This window comes from Mauremys reevesii, linkage group 6, assembly GCF_016161935.1.
Source record: "Mauremys reevesii isolate NIE-2019 linkage group 6, ASM1616193v1, whole genome shotgun sequence".
Lineage (NCBI taxonomy): Eukaryota > Metazoa > Chordata > Testudines > Geoemydidae > Mauremys > Mauremys reevesii.
In genome coordinates this window covers 41,735,620-41,758,128 of record NC_052628.1, presented here as the reverse complement: position 1 = coordinate 41,758,128, position 22,509 = coordinate 41,735,620, and the positions used below count along the sequence as shown (strand labels likewise).

Below are 22,509 nucleotides of genomic sequence, written 5' to 3'. Positions count from 1 at the left end.
TTTCTAGTCTGGGCCCAAGCCTGTCCCCTGGCACAGTCCTTGTTACAGCTCAGGTGGTAGCTAGGGGATTTCTCATGACTGCAGCCCCCTTTTTTCTGTTCCACCCCCTTATATACCTTTTGCACAAGGCAGGAATCTTTTGTCTCTGGTTCCCCACCCCTCCTTCTAAATGGAAAAGCACCATCTACAGTCAATTGTCCTAGTTGATTGGAACCATCAAGATTCTAAATCACCATTAATGGCCCACACTTTGCATAACTACAATAGGACCTCAATTATATTTCATATTTCTAGTTTCAGATACAAGAATTATACATTTATACAAATTGGATGACCACACTCAGTAGATTATAAGCTTTGTAATGATACCTTACAAGAGACCTTTTGCATGAAGCATATTCCAGTTACATTTTATGAAAATATGCTAATGAGTGTGAATATAGTCAGATGGAGTGCAACGTCACAACAAAAAAAATGTAATTCTTGCTTTAAATGAAAATCCTAATGTAGTGCTAACGGTGGAATTGCTTTGGCACCTTCACAGTACTGAACCTGCATTAACAATAATACACAGCTGATACTGTAAATTAACGTAGGGCCCTATTGTCCTGTCCATCTCTGGGTGAAGAGAGGATGAGAACCCAGGTGTTCAGGAGGGATGCACAGAAGAGGAAAGTGCTGTCTCCTTGTCATTGTCCCCCCTTGCGGAATTAATACCAAATTAGAAAACATGTTAAATCTGTAATTCACGCTTTTCTGGGTGAAAAAGTCAAATTGCCAAGCAGAGTCTTGGTTTGAGGATATACCAGTAGGGGGAGCTGGCTTTTCTCCTAATGCAGTAGTTTTCGACCTTTTTTCATTTGTGGACTCCTAACAAATTTCAAATGAAGGTGCAGACTCCTTTGGAAATGTTAGACAATCTGCAGACCCCCACGGGTCCACAGACTACAGGTTGAAAGCCACTGTCCTAATGGATTGAAGCAGCGTGCATTCTGAAATTCAGACCCTGAAATAGAACACATTAAATAAAAGAACTGGCATATCAAGACAGACTGTTTAAATGGACCCATGTGAAATGAGAACCAAAAGTGACTGTTCTGAACAAACCCTTATGCACATTGGACAGTAATACCTCTCATCCACACACACTGTATATAAAAACTGGAAGTTGGTATAGGACCAGTGGAATCTGGTCCTGATTTATTGACCACATAGAATGCCAAGCTATTTACAATAATATATTTCCATCTGCAAAAGAGTTTACAGTGTATAAATGAGAGTTAAATTCTTACTGGAGTCAAATAATCCTAACAGAAGGGAATTTGTGTTTGTCTCCCTTTTAGGATAACTGTGTATTGGTGCCAAACCTTAACCAGAGGAACAGTGATCAAGATATTTTTGGAGATGCTTGTGACAATTGTCGCACAGTCTTGAATAATGACCAGAGGGACACAGATGGTGATGGGAAAGGAGACGCCTGTGATGATGACATGGATGGAGATGGTTGATAAATCTTCACTTAATTCTTTAAAATCACCAGCATGTTTTATGTGTTACAGCACAGCTACACTAGTGTTTACAGTGGTGCAGCTTGTGCAGCTACGCCACTGTAAACTCTCTAATGTAGCCGCTCTAAGCCGACAGGCCCTTGGCTTAACTACTCCAGCCCCTGCAAGCAGCAGTAGCTCTCCTGCCAACATAGCGCTGTCCAGTGCTCACGGCGGTGTAACTTGTCACTCGGTGGGTGGTTTATTCACATCTCTGAATGACATACACTAGTATAGTGTGTGTCCTGTAGTGTAGGCATAGCCTTAGGGCTTGGCTACACTCGAAACTCCAAAGCGCTGCTGTGGGAGCGCTCCCGCGGCAGTGCTTTGGAGTGTGAGAGTGGTCGCGGCGCCAGCGCTGGGAGAGAACTCTCCCAGCTCTGCAGGTTCTCCATCTCCAAGAGGATTAGTTTACAGCACTGGGAACCGCTCTCCCAGCGCTGGGGCACTGTTTACACTGGTGCTTTGCAGCGCTGTAACTTGCTGCGCTCAGGGGGGTGTTTTTTCACACCCCTGAGCGAGAAAGTTGCAGTGCTGTAAAGTGCCAGTGTAGCCAAGGCCTTAGAGAGGATATTTGTCACCAGATTTTAGGCGTCTCTAAGGCTGAATACTTTAGTTCTAGTTTCCAACAGTGATGGGGTAACCCAGAGACACTGTGTGAAACCCAAATATCAGAGGGGTAGCTGTGTTAGTCTGGATCTTTAAAAGCAGCAAAGAATCCTGTGGCACCTTATAGACTAACAGACGTATTGGAGCATGAGCTTTTGTGGGTGAATACCCACTTTGCCAGATGCATCAGAAATGGAGAAACGGAGCTTTGAAAGGGGATATCCACATGTCTGCAGCCGAATTCTAAACAATGACCAGAGGGTCCACATGACTTCAGGGGATTATGGAACGTTTCTGAAGGCTAATCACAGCACCGTAATGCAACACATCATCCACACTGACACCCTGGCGCTCCAGCCAGGGTGCAGCAAGATCTATGCTTCTCATAGAGGTGGATTACCAGGAGCACTCCAGCTGCAGGGTCTGGGCGCTCTAAGTGCCTTGCCAGTGTGGACACCTCAGAAGTAAATCAGCCCTGGGCGCCATAAATGTGCTCTAACTTGCAAGTGTAACCAAGCCTTAGACTAAAATGCAGCAAATTTGGGGACGACGTCACTTGGTCAAACATCTTCTCATGTGAGATTTTGTCAGAGATCACATATTCCATCTCTGCAAGCAACTTCTAGTTGCAGCCATTTTTATTTATTTTATGTAAATATTGGGGTGGAGCAACTGCCCCCCCAAGTCCCAGGCACCATGTAACAGTTAAATGCCACAATAATTCATACAATTAAAAGGCTGTTGAACATCTTAATGGACTATCAATACTAACAGCAAAAAACCCCAAACCTCTTCATAATAATCCACAGGCCCAACCACATCCTACCACAACTGACTGCCTCCTGCCTGAATGCCCAAGAGATCTCTGTCATGCAACATTTTATTCTCATTGCTGCGTGAGGCTTGGGAGAAAATCAAGTCCCCTTAAATATAGTAATAGGGATGAAATGTCACGTGATACAATCTATGCGGTATGGGGACAGAACACAGTGAGGTGTGCAGGAAAATGGAATGCAAGGCAATGTCTTTCATGAGATGCTCCTAACCTTGATTAACACAGAAACAAAACAGATTTGCTGTTAATGTTTATGATGTAATCACACACTGTGCCCCAAGTGAACTGCTGCAGGCATTGGTGATGGCTGAACAGAAATGCTGTATTCTGTGAAAATACATAAACAGATGCATTTGGAAAATACACACATTTGGAAACCTAGGGGTATGGCTACACTTACGGTTTGCAGCGCTGGTCATCCAGCTGTGTAGGAGCAGCGCTGGTGTGTGGCCACACTCACAGCTACCAGCGCTGGTGTGTGGCCACATTTGCAGCGCTGTTGGGAGTGCTGCATTATGGGCAGCTATCCCAGCATTCAAGTGGCAACAAGGTGCTTTTCAAAAGAGAGGGGTGGAGGGTGGTGTACTGTGACAGGGAGCGGGGAAGATAGAGAGAGTGGATTTTTGGAGCCAACACTGTGTGTTAGCTTCCTGGATTGAAAAAAAAAAATCACAAAATGTTTGCGAGCCCTTAGTCTTAATTGCAAACAGCCTGCATCCAACGCTGTTTCTCTGTCAAGCAAACATTCACTCCCTGCCTCTCATTTGATCATTCACAGCCAGGTACAGATAGCTCCTGTTTGCTGTGATCAGTGTTTGTTTTTTTAGATAAGCAGTTCAACGGAGCTCCGATCGATCGGAGTTCACAACAAAACAAAAAGAGGCTGCATAACAAAACAAAGAGAGTAATTTAGTTAAAAGCGTTCTGGGATATCTCCTTATTCCCGGGAGGCCAATAAAAGCGCTGGTGTGTGTCCACACTTGATGAGCAGCGCTGGATCACCAGCGCTGCAATTGCTACACCCCAACCTGACCAGGTGTACAGCCAGCGCTGCAGCCAGGGAGTTGCAGCGCTGGATGTGCCTTGCAGGTGTGGACGGTTACTAATTGCAGCGCTGGAAAGCCTCTACCAGCGCTGCAACTTGCAAGTGTAGCCAAGCCCTAGGGAATAATTTTGACTAATATCGATGATTTTTCCAGGTATTAAGAACCTTTTGGACAATTGTCAGAGGGTTCCCAATCGGGACCAAAAGGACGGGGATAACGACGGTGTTGGTGATGCTTGTGACAGCTGCCCCACTATCAGCAACCCCAACCAGGTTAGTGAGGGGAAGAAAAATCTGTAGGATACCACAAGCACTCAGTGAAAAAGTGACCGTGAACACCAAATAACTGTAGCAGGAGACAACTGGAGCTGTAAGAGATCAGCTCCCATTTTGTTAAAGGATATGTAGAAAAAACTTCTGAAACTTTGAAAGCTTGAGTTTGGAAAAGGAGACTGGAAATAGGAACAGATAGGTGCTTTTTCACACTATGCATGTCTCAATGTGCACCTCCCCTGATCAATATGCTGCAACATGTCCCATCTGTTGTGGGCCAAACCCCAATCCTATAAAAGTCAGTGGGAAGACTCCACTGGGAGTACAATTACTGCCAAATCCTGATTTTCTTATTCAGACAAAAAACCCTATCACCACAGACTCAGGCACTGAGTAAACAGAATAGACTTGCTACATTTGTTTGTTCAGTTGTGTAGGCTTATTTTTAAGTTACATATGAGGGAAATCTCTTCAGGAAAATGAAGGTTTATTCATTTTCAGTATCTCAGGCAACTTTTTTTAATTCCTTTAGCTAGAACCCCAGAAGCTAGTACTGCCCAATTTAATACTAGGTTGTTTTTCTGCCTTGTTAAATAGATTTTCTTTTTGGATCACCCACATAACCAGAAGATATATTTTATAAAAAGAACTGAACTGATCCTACCAACATAGTACTGTCATTTAATTATTCTCTCAGCAGTTAATACTACAACTTCCTCTGTTTTTGTTTGCAGTCAGATATTGACAATGACCTGATTGGAGATTCTTGTGACACTAACCAAGACAGGTACAGTATCCCCTATCTAATATCAATACTGGGTTAAATTTAGCCCTGGCATAAGCTAGTCAAATTCCACCCAATTCAGTAGAGTTGCACCCACACTCCCACCAGGACTCAGTTCAGCCCTAGGTTATTTTCAGTACTTCCTGCCCAGTAAAAACATACTTTGTTTTCATTACATAAAATTCTCTTCTGAAATAACGATCATTCATAGCCATAGTCATCAGTTACTGTTGCTATTACTGTAGGTAAAACATCCCCCTCCCTTCCACTTTCTCCCATGCACATTTCACCAGTTCAGGTCCAAAAAAGGCATAGAAAACAGGTACATGACATGATTCATAGCTGATTCCATAGAAATAAAACTGGCAAACTCCACACAGAGCTTATATTATCAAATAAACACAAATCAAAACCAAAACTATGCAAACAATTTTAGGGTGAGGAGTTTTCCCCACTAAACACACAAGACTTCACTATTACAAAGTTTCATTATAAAAGGCAAGGACCTACCTGAAAAAATACCCCTTTCACTTTAGCATAGGAGTGGTAGTAAGGTCTGCCTTATCCCTTGCAGATACTAGGCGGAGCAGCAGCAGGTGAGGGTGTGCTTGGGAATCTATGAAATGCCATTTCTTTTCTCCCAAAGGCAGCCACTGTCACAAGACCAGCTGCATTCACTTTCACTCCATGATGAGAGCAGCTCCAGCAAAACCAATATTAAGGCATTATATTTTACTCCTCTTTCCACAAGGAAAAGGCAACTACTACTTGCCCCTCCTTAAAGCAGAGAAAAGGGGAAGTGATTAAATCCCTTAGGGATGCACCATTTCCCACTCATGGGAAGGTGATAATTGCTGCATTCCAAGATGATTAGCACAGTGGAAACCACTGAGGCCAGGTCTGCACTAAGGATTTCTTGAAATTACCCTACCATCATCTATCCTCATGTATGGGGATTAGCTTTATCATGGAGTGAAGCTTCACTGCAAAGAGAATGAGACCTTACTTTCACTACTAAAAAGGTGTGTTTTCTGTCTTGGGGTAGCTATTACACAACCTATCCTAGGGTAAAAACACAGTGGAGACAAGGCACTGTAGTTTTTCCGTGAGGTAAAGACAGGTTATAGCTACGCTACAGCTGCTACAGTGACTGATAGCTACAGCACTCCAGATGTGCAGGTGTAGCACCATAACGTAAATGCTTCCCACATCCACAGAAGGGGCTTTTCTGTCAGTGTAGTTAATCCACCTCTCTGAGAGGCAGTAACTAGGTCAAGGGAAGCATTCTCCTATTGATCTAGCTGCAGCTACACCAGGAGTTTGATCACGTTAACTACAGCACCATGGGTAGTCAGTGAACTGACCGATGGGGGAGGCTAGTCCCCAGCCCTTCCCTTCTGCCCCCCCATCCCCACAGGAACACAGAGAAACACCACCAGCCCCCACCACCCCAGCTCTGGGCCGCCCAAGCATCCCCAGCTCCAGAGCACCAGGCTGGCGCATGGCACAGTTCTAGTGCCCAGAGAACCAGGCAGGCAGCATAGTGTGGCCCCAGCGCCAGCTTCTCGGAGTCTCAGAGACAGTCCCCCAGCCCCAACCAGCCTGGGGCACAGAAGAGCAGGAATTGCAGGAGGGGAACCAGGGGGCAGAGTATGGAATTGCAGGGGGAACCAGGCTGTTTGGGGAGGCTCAGCCTCCCCCTGCCTATGATACCCACTGCCCATGGACAGCACTCAGGGCATGAAATTTTTCACAGCCCTGAGCAATGTAGCTAAGTCAAGTGTAGACCAGGCCTAAGTGACAGCACTGTATCCCCAACTGGGATTGAGCTCACCTAGTTTACCTTGAGGTAAATCTAAAGTGCCTTATCTCCACTGTGGTTTTACCTCAGGGAACCTCACACATGTTTGTTATCCAGAGGGGAAAAAAACACCTTTTTTAGCAGTGAAGACAAGTCGTGACTGTCCACTGATAAATGTTGTAGCTACTCCTACTCTCACTGCACTTCGATGCCAACTCTGCCCACATATCTACACCAGCAACACCATCACAGGACCTAACCAGATCAGCCACACCATCACCTGTTCATTCACCTGCACGTCCACCAATGTAATATATGCCAGCTATGCCCCTCTGCTATGTACATCGGCCAAACTGGACAGTCTCTAAGGAAAAGGATAAATGGACACAAATCAGACATTAGGAATGGCAATATACAAAAACCTGTAGGAGAACACTTCAACCTCCCTGGCCACACAATAGCAGATCTTAAGGTGGCCATCCTGCAGCAAAAAAACTTCAGGACCAGACTTCAAAGAGAAACTGCTGAGCTCCAGTTCATCTGCAAATTTGACACCATCAGCTCAGGATTAAACAAAGACTGTGAATGGCTTGCCAACTACAGAACCAGTTTCTCCTCCCTTGGTTTTCACACCTCAACTGCTAGAACAGGGCCTCATCCTCCCTGATTGATCTAACCTCGTTATCTCTAGCTTGCTTCTTGCTTGCTTATATATACCTGCCCCTGGAAATTTCCACTACTTGCATCCGAAGAAGTGGGTATTCACCCACGAAAGCTCATGCTGCAAAACGTCTGTTAGTCTATAAGGTGCCACAGGATTCTTTGCTGCTTCTGCACTTCACTGTGGCTCTGTCTACTCTAGGCCAAAAGGTACTGGGGAAAAACATTGCTGGAATGCCTTGAGTTTGCAACACCTCCTACCCCTACATAACACAGCCCCAGGTGCTTCACCAGCATGGGTTGTACAGATTGGTTGCTGCACCTGCGGTAAGGTCTTCAGAAGGAGTCTGACCAAGCCATTGTATCTTATGGTGATTTCACTAAAGCACAGTCAGGAAGCCATAAGTAGGTTTGGAAGGACTAGATTTTTACTGGGAAAGGTTGATTTCACTGAACGCACACAAAATATTTCCATCTACAACAATAGCAATGTACAGATAAGGAAAGTCAGATTAAATGCTGCTTGAGAACTTTAGTAGAGTCCCACCTCCATTTGTATAGCCCATGTTGTAATACAGGCATTAGCTGAGCTGGAGCTGGTGCCATTTAGATATGGCTGGAAGGCAGTTCCTCTGCTTCCCCTCTCCCTCCTCCCCCAACCCCCATGATTTACCATGTGTTAATTTTAAGAAGAGGGAGCCTCTGAGGCAAGGACACTGCCAGGGTCAGGTGTAGGGGGGTCTCTGCTTTGCCTGGAGAATGCAGCCTCCTCCCCATCATTTGGCACAACAGCAAACATTTAAATGGATTAAAAATTAGAAAAGGCTTAAAAATAAACATTGATTTAAAAAAAAAATCAAATCCCACCAAGCCTGACCACTAGTGATGCAGCTGTATCAGTTTAGCTGGGCCTCAATGCAGGGCTGCTGCTGTATGGACATTTCCCCAAAAAGCCTGTCAGTGCTGAGTACCATGGTCCATCAGGAACCCCAGGACACACTGGTACAACATGACTTTTAATTGTGCTATATTTAGATACCTCAAAATGTCTGTCAAAAAGCAGTGTTGCTAAACCATGGCAAGGAGAAGCCAGGCAGATAACCACTTCCTGGTCTCAGTATCCTCACATTCAAAACCTGAAGCTTCACTATAACCAGACTAACTATGAGCAAGTTTCACTGTCCCAGATATCCCATTTCATGGTCCTGGTGAGAGTTTTCCATGTGCTGGCATCCGGATCCATCTGATGGCATCAGCTGTACTTTGTATTTCATCAAAAACTACGAGGAGCCCTTGTGGCACCTTAGCGACTAACAAATTTATTTGGGCATAAGCTTTTGTGGGCTGGAACCCACTTCATCAGATCTAGCCCACGAAATCTTATGCCCAAATAAATTTGTTAGTCTCTAAGGTGCTACAAGGACTCCTCATTGTTGTTTTTTTTATTCAGAGTAACATGGCTACCACTCTGAAACCTGTCACCATGCAAGGATTTGTGTTTCATGATTGCTTAGCTGTTGTGCTCTAGTCTGTGGACAAGAACTGATTCTTTTGGGTTTGTTAGTGTGTGTGTGGTTTGTTGTTTTGTTTGAATTCATAGTGACGGAGATGGACACCAGGACAGCACAGACAACTGTCCCACAGTCATTAACAGCTCCCAGCTGGACACTGATAAGGATGGGCTGGGCGATGAGTGTGACGATGATGATGATAATGATGGGATTCCAGACCTCACGCCCCCGGGCCCTGATAACTGCAGACTGGTTCCCAACCCAGGACAGGAAGATGACAACAGTAAGTCTGTTCTACCCACCTGTGCAGTTAGTGAACATGCAGTACACTTACTATAAGGCAGCATATTCTCACCAAGGGGAACCAAGTTCACATAGGCCCGTTGTCCAAAGTCTAAAGGCTGATTTCTTTTTTGTACAGGAGGGAGCCCTGTTACTTACAAGTCAGGACTGATACATATTATGAGTAGCAGCAGCCAATGGCTCTATCCCATACTCTGGGCCAGATTCTGTGCTGCATCTCTCAAGGAGGCACAGCTCGGGTGGGGAGAGGCTTTAAACCATCTTTGGCCATCCCAGATTGTAGGCTACTCTGGGGTCTGGGCAGCCCAGGGACCACTCTGACTTACAGAAGCCTTCCTTGGCTGCCTGTGAGCTGCTGCTGTCACACCTTTGACACCCCCCTTATTGCCCCAGCATGCCCCTACCATTGAGGAATTCCCTCAGGGGGCACTCAATGCCCTTCATGCTACTGGAATAGCATAGAGGTGCCAGCAGAGGCTAGAATTTGGCCCTTGGCTCTCACTTCCATGAACAATGTGAATTCACCCAGATATGAAAGATAGACTCACATTAGGATCCCTGTGGCTCAGCACAAAACAGTAAAATCATTTCTCTCTCTGTTTTTCTTAAACTAACTAACTTGTAAAATATCCCTGGAAGATTTTTCAGTTTTCACCAGAACAATGATACAAAACAATCTTAAAAACAAGCCAATACTGTAAAATCTCAATACTTCACATTGAGATTACGTCTGTTAGTCTATAAGGTGCCACAAGACTCTGCTGCTATTAGTGATTGAGGGTCCCCATTGCAGCTTACTGAATCTTGCAAACAAGCAAATGACTAAACAATTTACAAAGCAAGGAGAATGCATCACAGAATATACTTTATTCATTAATTTGGATATTTGTATTTTTATATTTAACTAGAAAATATTTCTAAAAACAATGGTGTCTTGGTCATTTGAGAACTCAGTGTTGGAACTCTGCTGTCAAATCTTTGCTTACAAGTGGCAAAAGACCATCATTTTGTGTGTCATTATGTGGTATTAATTTTAGTACAACAAAAGTGCTATACACTTGTATTGTGAATTTTGCTTGATCTGTTAGCCATGTCAGATCAGAGTACAGCTAATGGTGTGTTTGTTAAATCCTAATAAAACACCTGTTGCACATGTCAGATTTGCTGTAAATTTCAAGCACTTTCTGTAGGTTCCTTTGCCACTCTTAGATCAATAACTTGTGTTTGGCTAAAGCATATCTTCCAGAAAGGCAACCAGTCTTGATTTTAAGACATCAAGAAATGGAGAATCAACCGCTTCTTTCAGTAGTTTGTTCCAGTGGTTAAGACTAAGGTGACTGTAGCTGCATTGTAAATAAGTTCCCTTTTGTTTAATTGATGCATTCAGGTGATGGAGTTGGTGACATATGTGAATCGGATTTTGACCAGGACACAGTAATTGATCGAATTGATATTTGCCCTGAGAATGCTGAGATTACCCTGACAGATTTCAGGGCTTATCAAACTGTGGTCCTGGATCCCGAAGGTGATGCTCAGATTGATCCTAACTGGGTGGTCCTGAACCAGGTAAAAATATATTCAACACCATTTAGCTGCCAGAAACAAATCATTACAAAACAAAATAAAAAACCTGTGCTGAACTTATCAGAATCTGTAATGCTTTAGCAAAGAAATGAAAATCAACTGATGCTTGGAAAGGGTATTTTTGAAAAAGTGTGCAACTAAGTTTGAAGTTACACATACTAACACATGGGCTAAAATAATTACAGACACAGAAAGCTCATTCTGGGAGAACTTCCCTGCTGCACAGAGGGCCAGCATGAGGCCAATGTACTGCTTTGGGATGTCTCATTATAGTAATTGCAGTATCACCCTATTGTTTATCATGCCTCAATAACGTAATTAATTTCCCCTTTCAGGGTATGGAGATTGTACAGACCATGAACAGTGATCCTGGCCTCGCAGTTGGTATGGACACCTTTTTTGTACTCATGTTTTGCAATAGAAAAGCTTTTGGCACGTGGTCAAGTTTTCTGCCAACTATTGGTCTTAACATAGTGTATATCCATTGCTCCTAGGTTACACAGCTTTCAATGGGGTTGACTTTGAAGGCACCTTTCATGTGAACACGGTGACAGATGATGACTATGCTGGCTTTATTTTTGGTTACCAAGACAGTTCCAGTTTTTATGTGGTAATGTGGAAGCAGACAGAACAGACTTATTGGCAAGCAACTCCATTCAGAGCTGTTGCAGAGCCTGGCATTCAGCTTAAGGTACTGAGCTAAGTAACATCATCAAATCCGGTGGCTCAGCGTTCTCTGTGTAATGACTACCCAAGCATACAAGGAGTTGGCCATATAATGCCTATGCTGTTCTTACACCATTGCTGGGGGACCACCAGCTCTTTCCTAAAGAAAAGTTTAATTTAATGTCAGAGTGGTACCTTATGTATGTGCATCACTCTAATAAGTATATGGAAATGCAGAGGATAAGCTGAATCTACCAAAATTTGCATGCCAGTCAATGCTTATTAAAAATGAATAAGGCAGCTTTCATCAGTTGACCTCGAGTTGAAATGGGCCTTTTTAATTAGAATAAATACATTAAAATCAAACCTGGACACAGATCTCATTCAATTCACTGGTGATGCCTAAAGTGACCATTTCAAAGAGGGGCGTGTGTTTGTCTAAACCAGAACTTCCCCAAATGTGGTCCATGGCACACTCAATAGTAGCCCATTGAGACCTTCTGATCACATGCTGCTGGCTTCTCCTTGTTCCTAGCTGCTAAATGAAAAGACAGCAAACATTAAATTCTTTTATTTCTCCTTGTAAGCAGTTGCTACAATTGGCACAGGGATGTCATGAGCTCATGCATGGGAGGGGAGGTGTGCACAAGGCAAGCCCTCTAGTAAGATGTGATCTCACTATGAAAAGTGAGAGCTCCTGGTCTAACGCTTAAAGGGAAAATTCTCTTTGTTCACTTTCTAAACTATGCCATATTTGTCTAGGCTGTTAAATCTAAGACTGGCCCTGGTGAACACCTCAGGAATTCACTCTGGCATACTGGGGACACCAATGACCAAGTCAGACTGCTATGGAAAGACCCCAGAAATGTAGGTTGGAAAGATAAAGTCTCTTATCGCTGGTTCTTGCAGCACAGACCCCAGGTTGGATACATCAGGTAGGGACTGGCTTGTTTAAACCTTTGTAGAGCTAAATGGCAGTGACTGGGTTTTTTAGATTTGTGAAATTCTATTTAGTGTGGGGTGTTTTTGTTTTTTAGAAAAACCAAACCTCATATAATGACAAATATTGTCAAATGTCTCTGGGCTTTGCAACTGCTAAAGACAGACACTGCTATTGTGCCTGGTTGTGCTTTAAAAGATTTTGAAAATACCAGTGACATCACTTCTAGAAACACGTTAAAATCTTAACATTTCACAGATATTTGACTGTCGTATGAATATGCCTTAATGTTGATCCCTTGGAATATGTAAAGATGAACTGTGATAATTTATCCATAACACCACGTGTAACAAGTAACAGAACTAATCAACCAAAGCTGGCCACATAGAAATTGTAAAGATAGTAAAACAGAACATTATCAGTAATTAGCATGACATGAGATATATATCCATGATGTAAGCAGTGTTGGTGTAGCTGTGTTGGTCCCAGGATATTAGAGAGAAGGTGGCTGAAGTAATATTTTTTATTTGACCTACTTCTGCTGGTGAGAGAGATAAGCTTTCAAGCTTACATACAGAGCTCTTCTTTAGGTAACCTTGTCTATATGAGATATGACCTCAATATGTTCTCTGAGTGTATGTTAGCAGAGAAGTTCTTCTTGTCCCTATGATGTTTACAAATTGCCAGGGGCAAGACAAGTAGTCATGATGGTGGAATTCACACTCTTTGAACAAAGTCTGGAAGTAGTGAGGCCATTACTGCAGTCGTCTATTTAAGTATTAAAAGGCAAACGAGATGTTGACCCAGCTATAAGACTATGGGTTTGGCTACACTTGCGAGTTACAGCGCAATAAAGGAGCCTCAGGTGCACTAACTCACTCCCCGTCCACACTGGCAAGGCACGTAGAGCGCTCTGACTCCGCGGCTACAGTGCTACTGGTACTCCACCTCGGCAAGTGGAATAACCTTTGCGCCCCCGCTGGAGCGCTGCAACACCAGTGTGGACGAGCTGTTGCATTACTGCGCTCTGATCAGCCTCCGGAAACGTCCCATAATCCCCTTATGTCAAGTGGCCACTCTTGTCATTGTTCTGAACTCCTGTAGGAATGTGGAAATGCCCTTTCAAAGCTCTGTTTCTGACAGCCGTCATGCAAGCCGTTACTGTGGAATGCTGTGTGTGAGCAAGAGAAGCGGGGGGAGGGAAGGAGGTCTCCTGCTGTCTGAACTTACAAGACAGCATGCTGACATGTTCTCAGCCCCCCCAAAACCCATTTCTCTTCCCCCACAAACACACAACACACTCCCTGTCACACTCCACCCCGCCCCTCCCATTTTAAAAGCACGTTGCAGTCACTTGCATGCTGGGATAGCTGCCCATAATGCACCGCTCCCAATGCTGCTGCAAGTGCTGCAAATATGGCCATGCCAGTGTGCTTGAAGCTGTCAGTGTGGCCAGACTGCAGCGCTTTCCCTACTGTGCTCTACGAAGGCAGGTTTGACTCAAAGCAATCTACATCTGCAAGTGTAGCCATGCCCTAGATTCACTCAGTGAGAAGCCTTTACAAATTGCTCTTGATTTTTAATCTGTTTTTCAGTAGATCTGGATTTACAGATGTAATTTGAGTGATGTTGGTCTTTGGCTGACATCCATGGAGACGTGTAGGTCTCCTAGAGAAACAGGGCATTCTATTTTGTTAATATCTAAGAAGGGCAAAGCAACAAAAATGAGAAAGCATTTTAACAAGAAAACATCATTCAGAATCAGGGCTTTGATCTTGGAACATTCAAGTCAATGGGAGTAGGCTCTAGAAGTATTATATGAAAAAAACTCTAAGTGCACACGGCCCCATCCAACCAGTTGCGTATTTACGCTCTTTTTCAAGTAGGTTGAATTGGACAAAGGATTTAATAAACTTCAACATTAATCACAATTTTTGCAGCTCCCTGCCTTTCAGCGTGTGCTGAGTATACAGCCACACACTCTCTTTGTAGTAACTCCAGTTAAAAAGCCTCAGAAACCAAAGGAGTGGATAAAGCGAGTCTTATTTAATTCTTCAAGAACAAGGGCCTTCAGAACCAAAAGTGAAAGTCTGAGCCAACGCTTGGGCCATAACGCACTACAGTATGTTTTGACTAAATATAGCAGCCCTGTGGAGTATGTAGCATCACACATTTCTCGGAGCCTTCAGCAAGGCCTAGGAATAGGTACAAATGCCAAAATAGCCCAGGAGAGTTGATCGACTAAATTCACCAGCTGTGCTATTTTTGAAACACCTGAATAAACAAAAATCAAGGATGGTAAAGGATTTCTTTCTATAATGGTTTTATAACAAGGAAACTCTTGGGGAAGGTGTCTGTATTTCCGTATGTGTTTGTACAGCTCCTAGCACCATGGAGCCCTGATCCTGATTAATAATAATAAATACTGATATTTACGGGTAAGTACACAGCTGAACGTTTGGCGTAGTTGGTTTGGAGCTAGCATAGCCAACTGACTCCCCTGGTGTGGGGAGCATGCTGGGATGAGAGTGGGCATGTAGGGTTGCCAATTTTCTAATTGCACAAAACCGAAAACGCTTGCCCTGCTGTGGTCAGAACGTACTGTGCTTTAGTGATCCCCAGCTAGTATAAGGCCTCCTACTCGGCTGTTAGAAACTAGCCTAATTTGGAGCAACTCTGCCCCTTCTCTACCCCACTGGCACAGCCCTGTCACAGCTAAGGGTTATAACCCTGGTTTCTTTTCAAGTTTATGGTGGTATGGTCCAGAGACTAGTCTAACGAGCTTGTCACAAGGTAGACTAAAGATAGATATTATAAACCCTTTTGCAAAGCAACTGTAGCTATTTGAGAGCTAACAGGTTGCGTTTGTTTTATTCTGAAGGGCAAGATTTTATGAAGCTTCTCAACTGGTGGCAGATTCTGGAGTAACTGTAGACACTACCATGCGTGGAGGAAGACTTGGTGTTTTCTGCTTCTCTCAGGAAAACATTATTTGGTCCAACCTGAAATATCGCTGCAATGGTAACATTTCTCTTAGAGCGACTCAGCTCATGATTATCAAATGACCTACTGTACTAGAGGATAAGTAATTTGGGGTTTGTTTTTTTTATTAACCACTTTGCAGCCTTCACCAGCAAATGAATTTGTGAACCATTGTGCCTGATGTGGCCTATCTTAGTATGGGTCGCGTCTCACGAGAGATAGAATGAGCAGCTCAGCTGCTCTGTTTCTCCTGATCTGCAATATACATGTAATCTGCCAGCACAGTTGTGCCCTTGTATGGAGCATGCTAACTACACGAAGTAGATGCCGTTAGAAATGTTACTAAAAGACCAAAGGGACAACACCTTAAAGCTAACCCTACAGCAAATGTGGCTTTGTCCTCAGTGAATTAAATATGATGTCCCACAGCACCTATCGCCTGCACCAATACATCCACTGTATGGGATGTTAGCCAACCCACACTCCAGCCAAACTGCTGCTGCTCGAATCAGTTAGTGGAAAGCAGTTTCTTGTACCGGTCTTTACAGTTACAGTTGTTGCTATGAGCTGCCTCTGCGTGATGCCTGGCACCACAGCTGAGAAAGCATCATCATCTGCAGACAGACTTTAGACTTCAGTTTTGGCCAGGGCTCCTTCTAGCTGAACTCAGAGCTCTAATGTAGTGAGTCAGCATGAAAATCTCTGAATTAATTTTAAAACAGTGATGCAATACACAGTCCTGGGCTGTCGCCCCCACCTCGCCTATATCACCACACTGCCCTGGTGTTCCCATGTACTTCGTGTTCACAGCTGTGCTTCCCCTTTAGATAATGAGTACACTTTTTCCTTATTGTATGAAATTCTTCTGGAGGAATTGTTCACATGAGGCTGTTTCTGTCACATCAACTCATCAGTCTTATAGAAGTGGAACACAGTCACTTCTCTCTTCTCAGACTCAACCTCTGCCTGACCAAACAGTCCCCTGTTTAATGCCACTATAGTCCACCCATGTACTGAAGCAAAGCCAGTTAGCCAATACTGCAGTGAGCAAATACTGACTGAGCTAGTATCTTACATTTGTTGGAATTAAACATTTAAATCCAAATCTCCAGCCCAGAACTAGTCCCAAGGTGACATGTTGCACGTTTAATGAGAGTTGGAATACGTGAAGCAGGCTCTCAGAGCTGTTGGCCTTTGCTGCAAAGGCTCTGCCTTTAGTTTCAATGACAAAGCAAATTGCTGTGCTCAGAAATGTTGTGATTCAAGCGAAAGAAAGACCTGGGGTGACAAGTGTAATTGGCACTTTATGAAGTGACAAGAGTTCTTAAGATTAGAAGTTTGATTTTCCACAAAACATCTCCCCCCACCCCCCGCTTTAGCACGTGTAGAAAAAAGGTTAAAAACTGACAGACTCTGCTTGGCAACAGCTCTGCTTCCTAAGCTACATCACTGAGGGCTTGGCTACACTTACAAGTTGCAGCGCTGGGAGTTACAGCGCTGCTCATGCAGCTGTGTAAGGGCCAGCGCTGGAGTGTGGCCACACTGACAGCTACCAGCGCTGCAGTGTGGCCACACTTGCAGCACTTTCCAGCGCTGTATTGAGAGGTGCATTGTGGGCAGCTATCCCACAGAACACCAAGGGAAGGAAGTGTGCGGGTCATTCCGCTTCCTGTTTGCCAGCGCCCGTGGTGCACACATCCCAGCATTCATTCCGGCAGCGCTTGGCGCCATTGTGAGTGTCTTTCTGTTACTCTCTGTGAATCGCGATTTCTGTGGCAAATGGAGCCCGATCTGCTGAGGACTCTGCTGATGAGTGTCACCAGCACAACACGTTTGGCAGTCGAGCTATTCCTTCAGCTCCAAAGTGACAGTGAGGAGTCCGACGATGATATCAATATGGATTTGTCTGGCATTCACGGAAATGCTCAGCACGCTGCTGAACGCTTTTGGGCTCGGAAACAAGCACTGAGTGGTGGGATCACATCGTCATGGAAGTCTGGGATGACGAGCAGTGGCTGCAGAACTTCGTATGAGAAAAGCCACTTTCATGGGACTGTGTGCTGAGCGCCCCCCACTCTGGCGCGCAAGGACACAAGATTGAGAGCTGCCCTGACGGTGGAAAAGCGGGTGGCTATTGCAATCTGGAAGATGGCAAATCCAGACAGCTACCGGTCGGTCGGGAACCAGTTTGGTGTGGGAATCGTTTTGATGCAAGTTTGCAAGGCAATTAATCGCATCCTGCTAAGAAAGACCGTGACTCAGGACATTGTGGATGGCTTTGCACAAATGGGTTTCCTAACTGTGGAGGGGCGATAGATGGGACGATATTCCTATTCTGGCCCCCCACCTGGCATCAGAGTACGTTAATCGTAAGGGGTATTTCTCTATGGTTCTCCAGGCGCTTGTGGATCACTGACATTTACACAGGCTGGCCTGGAAAGGTGCATGATGCACGCATCTTTGGAACAGTGGCCTGTTCAGGAAGATGCAGGCAGGGACTTTTTCCCAGACAGGAAGATCACAGTAGGGGATGTCAAATGCCCACTGTGATCCTGCCTTGGCTCATGAAACCCTATACAGGGAAGCTTGACAGGAGCAAGGACCGGTTCAACTACAGGCTGAGCCGGTGCAGAATGACTGTGGAGTGTGCTTAAAGGCTCGCTGGAGATGTTTGTATGGGAAGCTAGACTTGGGGAAAGCAGCATCCCGGTTATAAGCGCTTGCTGTACCCTCCATAATATTTGTGAAGGGAAGGGTGAAACATTCAGTGAGGCATGGACCACCGAGGTTCAAGTCCTGGAGGCTGAATATGCACAGCCAGAGAGCAGGGCTAATAGAGAGGCCCAGCACAGGGCTTCAAGGATTAGGGATGCCTTGAGGGAAGAATTTGAGGCTGAAAGCCAACAGTAATGTTTGCTGCCTTGCATGGGAGTGAATTGCACTGCTTACACTGTTATTCTATTATCCATAATAATAATATGATTTGCAGTGCCTCTTTCTTTACTGGGCTAAGGTGTCTTTCACTATCTGCTATAATAAAGACTGTTTTCAAAGCCAAGAATTGTTTTATTGAAAAGAAAAAAACTTCCTTGACAGACAGACAGACACACAACATTTCATTAACACAAGAGGGCAAGGGTGTGGGTTGGTGAACTGTACAGTCACAAGTTTGCATATGCCATGTCTGGATTGCTGTTTAATGAATCCTGCACTTCAGGGTGCATATACTGCATGGTGATGGGGTTGAATGCAGAGGGTAAGGGTGGTGGTAGGTATCAGGGCTGGTTGGGACAGGTGTTGGAGGCAGCTGGTGGTGGTAAGAGCCTGGATGCTGGGGAAAGGTGGTTGAGCTGACATTGGGGCACAAGGCACAAAGGACGGGCGGGTGGGGAGTAGCACGGTAGTGCTCTGCTTGCATGGCAACGAGTGACTCTATAGACTCCGCTGGCGCTCCAGGATGCTTAGCAGCCGCTCCGTGCTTTCCTCTTGGCCACTGCATTTCTGTCCTGCTTTCTTTCTCTCGCCACTCCTTCAATTCTTTTCTCTCTGTAGCAGAGTGCTGAAGAACAGTTTTCAGCATGTCCTCTTTGCTCTTTCGGGATTTTTCTCAAATTTTGAAGCCTCTGTGATGTTGAACATCTGGGCAGTCCAGTCAAGGTCACTGTACACACAGAAATGACAACATTTAACACGGGCAGCATTGTATCCACTATCTCCAGACATGAATTGTTACACTGAGGAGTTCTCACTTGCAAGTTCTCACTTGCATTCTTTATCCCAAAAGGAAAACACAACAGAAGCCACGAAATGGTGAGTGAGGAGTTGAGGAGAGGGGAGCTGGTTGCTCGGGTAATCTGGAGTGCTAGAGGGGTTGAGTGAAGATGCAGATGCAGGGGTGATCTTATCTCCTATCTCTTCACTAAAGAGTCTCCCAACATTTTTCACAGGACTTAATCCTGGAAGATGTTTCAGTCACTAGGACACAGGGGGGCTCTTTTAGAGCAATGTGGATTCGCCCGGGACCCTATGCGGCGTGCCTGTGTTCAGAAATGGTCCCCTGGCCGAAGAGTGGCGACTGGGACAAGGGACACAGTGGCTCTGCCTATAAACCTGCGCAGGCATATTGCCCACGCTCTGGATGAAGCTTTGCTGAGATAACTGAAGCAGATTACGACCACATCAACGGGCTATTCCACATCTAGACGCTGCCATGCATGCATCCATAACCCCCTTCCTCTCCAGAAACATTTCCACCCAGAAAATAAACTCTGCCTGTCCTTCTGCAACTGCTGGCTGCTGCTGCGATTGGGTACTTTCCTCCTGGCTTGAGAAGAGCTCCTGGCTGCATGCCTCCAGGAATCTGCGGTTTCTTCCCCATCCCAGGAGCTTCACTCGCGGTTTCCTCTCCCCCGCAGCCTCCTCCTCCTCCTGTCCCCAGCCTGCTCAGAAGTGTCCATCGTTACCCTGGGATTGGCAGATGTTGTCCATCTCAACTTTCACCCTGCATTGTAGTTCCCGTTGATGGCCCCTATCCAGCATGTCCCTTGATATCTGCTCAAAGATATCGTGAACAGACGCCTCACCCCAAACACTGATGAGGTCCTGCAATTCACCTGTGCTCCATGCTGGGAGGCATGGTTACCTGTAACCTGTAACTGATTAACTGATTGCACTCCACACCTGGCTGCAGCAAACAGGAAGGAGATTTTAAATTTCCGGGCATTTAAAGGGGGTCACCTGAGGCAAGAGCAGTAGAGTGCAAACTGATGTGCAGAGTGGCTGAACAGGAATTCTGGGATAGCTCCTTATTCCCTGGAGGACAGGTAAAGCGCTGGTGAGTGTCACACCTGCTGAGCAGCGCTGGTGTCACCAGCGCTGCACTCGCAGCGCTGGAAAGCCTCCACCAGCGCTGCAACTTGTAAGTGTAGCCAAGCCCTGACTCTTCCATAGCAAAAGCACTATTGCCACCTATTCAGCAGTACCTTCCCTTATGGAAATAGCAGTGCTGCCAACTCTCACAATTGTAACACTCGTCTCACAATGTTTTCTTCACGCCCCAGTTGCTGGAGTCAAACGATCTCAGCTTTCATTTAAAAAAAAATTTCTCTCTAGCCCTCACCATTTCAGAGAAAAGCTTGAACCCGTGATCCAAGTGAATCCTAAACACTTAAAAAAATACACGTGGCAAATAAAAAGCCCCCCCCCTTAATCTCACTGATTCTTGAGCCAAATTTGTGATTGACTCATGATTTTTTAAGGCTTAAGGCTGGTGCTACTGGGTCAGAGTGGAACACGTGTCTGGCTTAGGTCAGGGCATGGGTCTGAAGCCCCGTACAGCTGAGTGCCTCAGACTGTTCATTCAGCTATCTGCCTCGGAGGCAGGGACCTGCCGCTGGCATGCCGGGGCTCAACCGAGCCGCGGAAGAGGGGACCCGCCTGACCCGGGGGCGGCGCAGCGCCGCCGCCGCTTGGGGGGCAGCGTGATTTGTAGAGCCGCCCCTGCTCGGAGGCTTTTGTACCAGCTCCCAGGAGCTTCAAGTGAGAAGCCATGGGATTTGGCACAAAGGTTTAAGGGGACACTGTTCACTTGAAACTAGTCAATTTCCAACCAAATGAACTACAGTCATTTTGGCAACACTGACCTTCCCGTTTTTAAAGATTTTATTATTGTTTTAATGGTTCCCTTGCCTGTAGCTGTGTGAAAAGCCCCCCCAAACAGGGGACGCTGGCTGGCTGTAGGCAGGAAGCAGTGCAGCTGAATGTGCAAAGTTCTGACAAAGGCACAGAGTAAACACAAAAAATATTTCCCTTCTTGTCTCTTTCTGTTAAGTCCTTCAGGTGCAGTTTGTAATAGGACGTTTTCAGACAAATGTGATTTTGAAATTGACACTGTCAGCTTCAAGGATTTTTAGCTGCAGACTGATAAATCCTGCATGGTATTTAAAACCAGGCGATAGACAGATTCTTCATGACATTCTAAAGATAGCTGGGCAAAGAGTAGGAAAAAAACTGCTTGTGAATGTTCCGCTGAATTTGAGAGAGTGTATTTTGGTTCCACCCCATTCCCACAACCAGCTCTTTCGTGTTCCCTTGCAGCAAAGCATTTGACCACTCAGCCTTTATTAGCCCACAAATACCTTCAGCTTGAATCATCACAGGCAGCAAATTATAAGTTGCTTGTTCAGTTATAAAATTCACTATTTTCCCTGCTGTGGTTTGTTACACAACCAATTACTCTTATGTATTCCACACAGTGCAAAGAGAACTGTGCCCAATTCTTGAATGATCTGCAACTCAAAAGTTATTCACAGAAATGATTCAACAAATCAAAAATTCAGCTTGGAACTTCCACATTTCTGCTTACAGGCAATTCTGATTGGCTAAATGATGCCTCCTTTTCTAATTAGTTATTCATTCCCAATTAGCCACATTGCTCTAGTCCTAAACACTCATCAGCTACATAGGAAGAAGACTAACCTTTGCATATTTTCTTATTTTCAGACACCATCCCAGAGGACTTTCAGGAATTTCAAGCTCAGCAGCTTGGAGTTGGAGCTATTTAACACAGAAAGCAAACTGATGTTGCTATTTCAAACAGTAAAGCAATACTTTCAATCCTGCTATGATTTTTTTTGTAAGAGTGCACACTGCAGCTCCTGTGGCTGAGATAACTGTCAGACTTTTTATGTAAATATGAAAATAAAAAGTAGATTAAAATAGGCTGGGGCTTCCCTGTCCTTGGAAATTGCTTGGCATGCTGCCTCATGGAGTTTAATGTAAAAAAGCTTGGCTATGAACTGGGAGGCACTACTTTGTGTGCACGCACACATAAAACAAAGGATGCAACCAGCATGAAATGATCAGTGGTTCTCAGAGTTGTAGAAGTCCAAGTTGGAAGCAAAGTCTTAGGTCATCTACTCTATGCTCCTGTCACAGGAGGTTTGTTCCCCATGGGTAGCTCGTCTCACG

General features: G+C 45.0%; 1 protein-coding gene across 1 annotated transcript in view; it reads left to right on the top strand.

Annotated features, from left to right (window-relative positions):
- THBS4 (thrombospondin 4) overlaps window positions 1-22,210 on the top strand; it is a 70,975-nt gene extending 48,765 nt beyond the window's left edge. The window contains exons 13-22 of the mRNA XM_039545270.1: window positions 1,344-1,503; window positions 4,191-4,309; window positions 5,044-5,096; window positions 9,155-9,348; window positions 10,756-10,934; window positions 11,288-11,336; window positions 11,447-11,643; window positions 12,381-12,553; window positions 15,440-15,579; window positions 22,042-22,210. Coding sequence (XP_039401204.1) covers window positions 1,344-1,503; window positions 4,191-4,309; window positions 5,044-5,096; window positions 9,155-9,348; window positions 10,756-10,934; window positions 11,288-11,336; window positions 11,447-11,643; window positions 12,381-12,553; window positions 15,440-15,579; window positions 22,042-22,103 — 1,326 coding nt within the window. The 3' untranslated portion in view covers window positions 22,104-22,210. The remainder of the gene's footprint in view (window positions 1-1,343; window positions 1,504-4,190; window positions 4,310-5,043; window positions 5,097-9,154; window positions 9,349-10,755; window positions 10,935-11,287; window positions 11,337-11,446; window positions 11,644-12,380; window positions 12,554-15,439; window positions 15,580-22,041) is intronic.
- The last annotated feature ends 299 nt before the right edge of the window (window positions 22,211-22,509 follow it).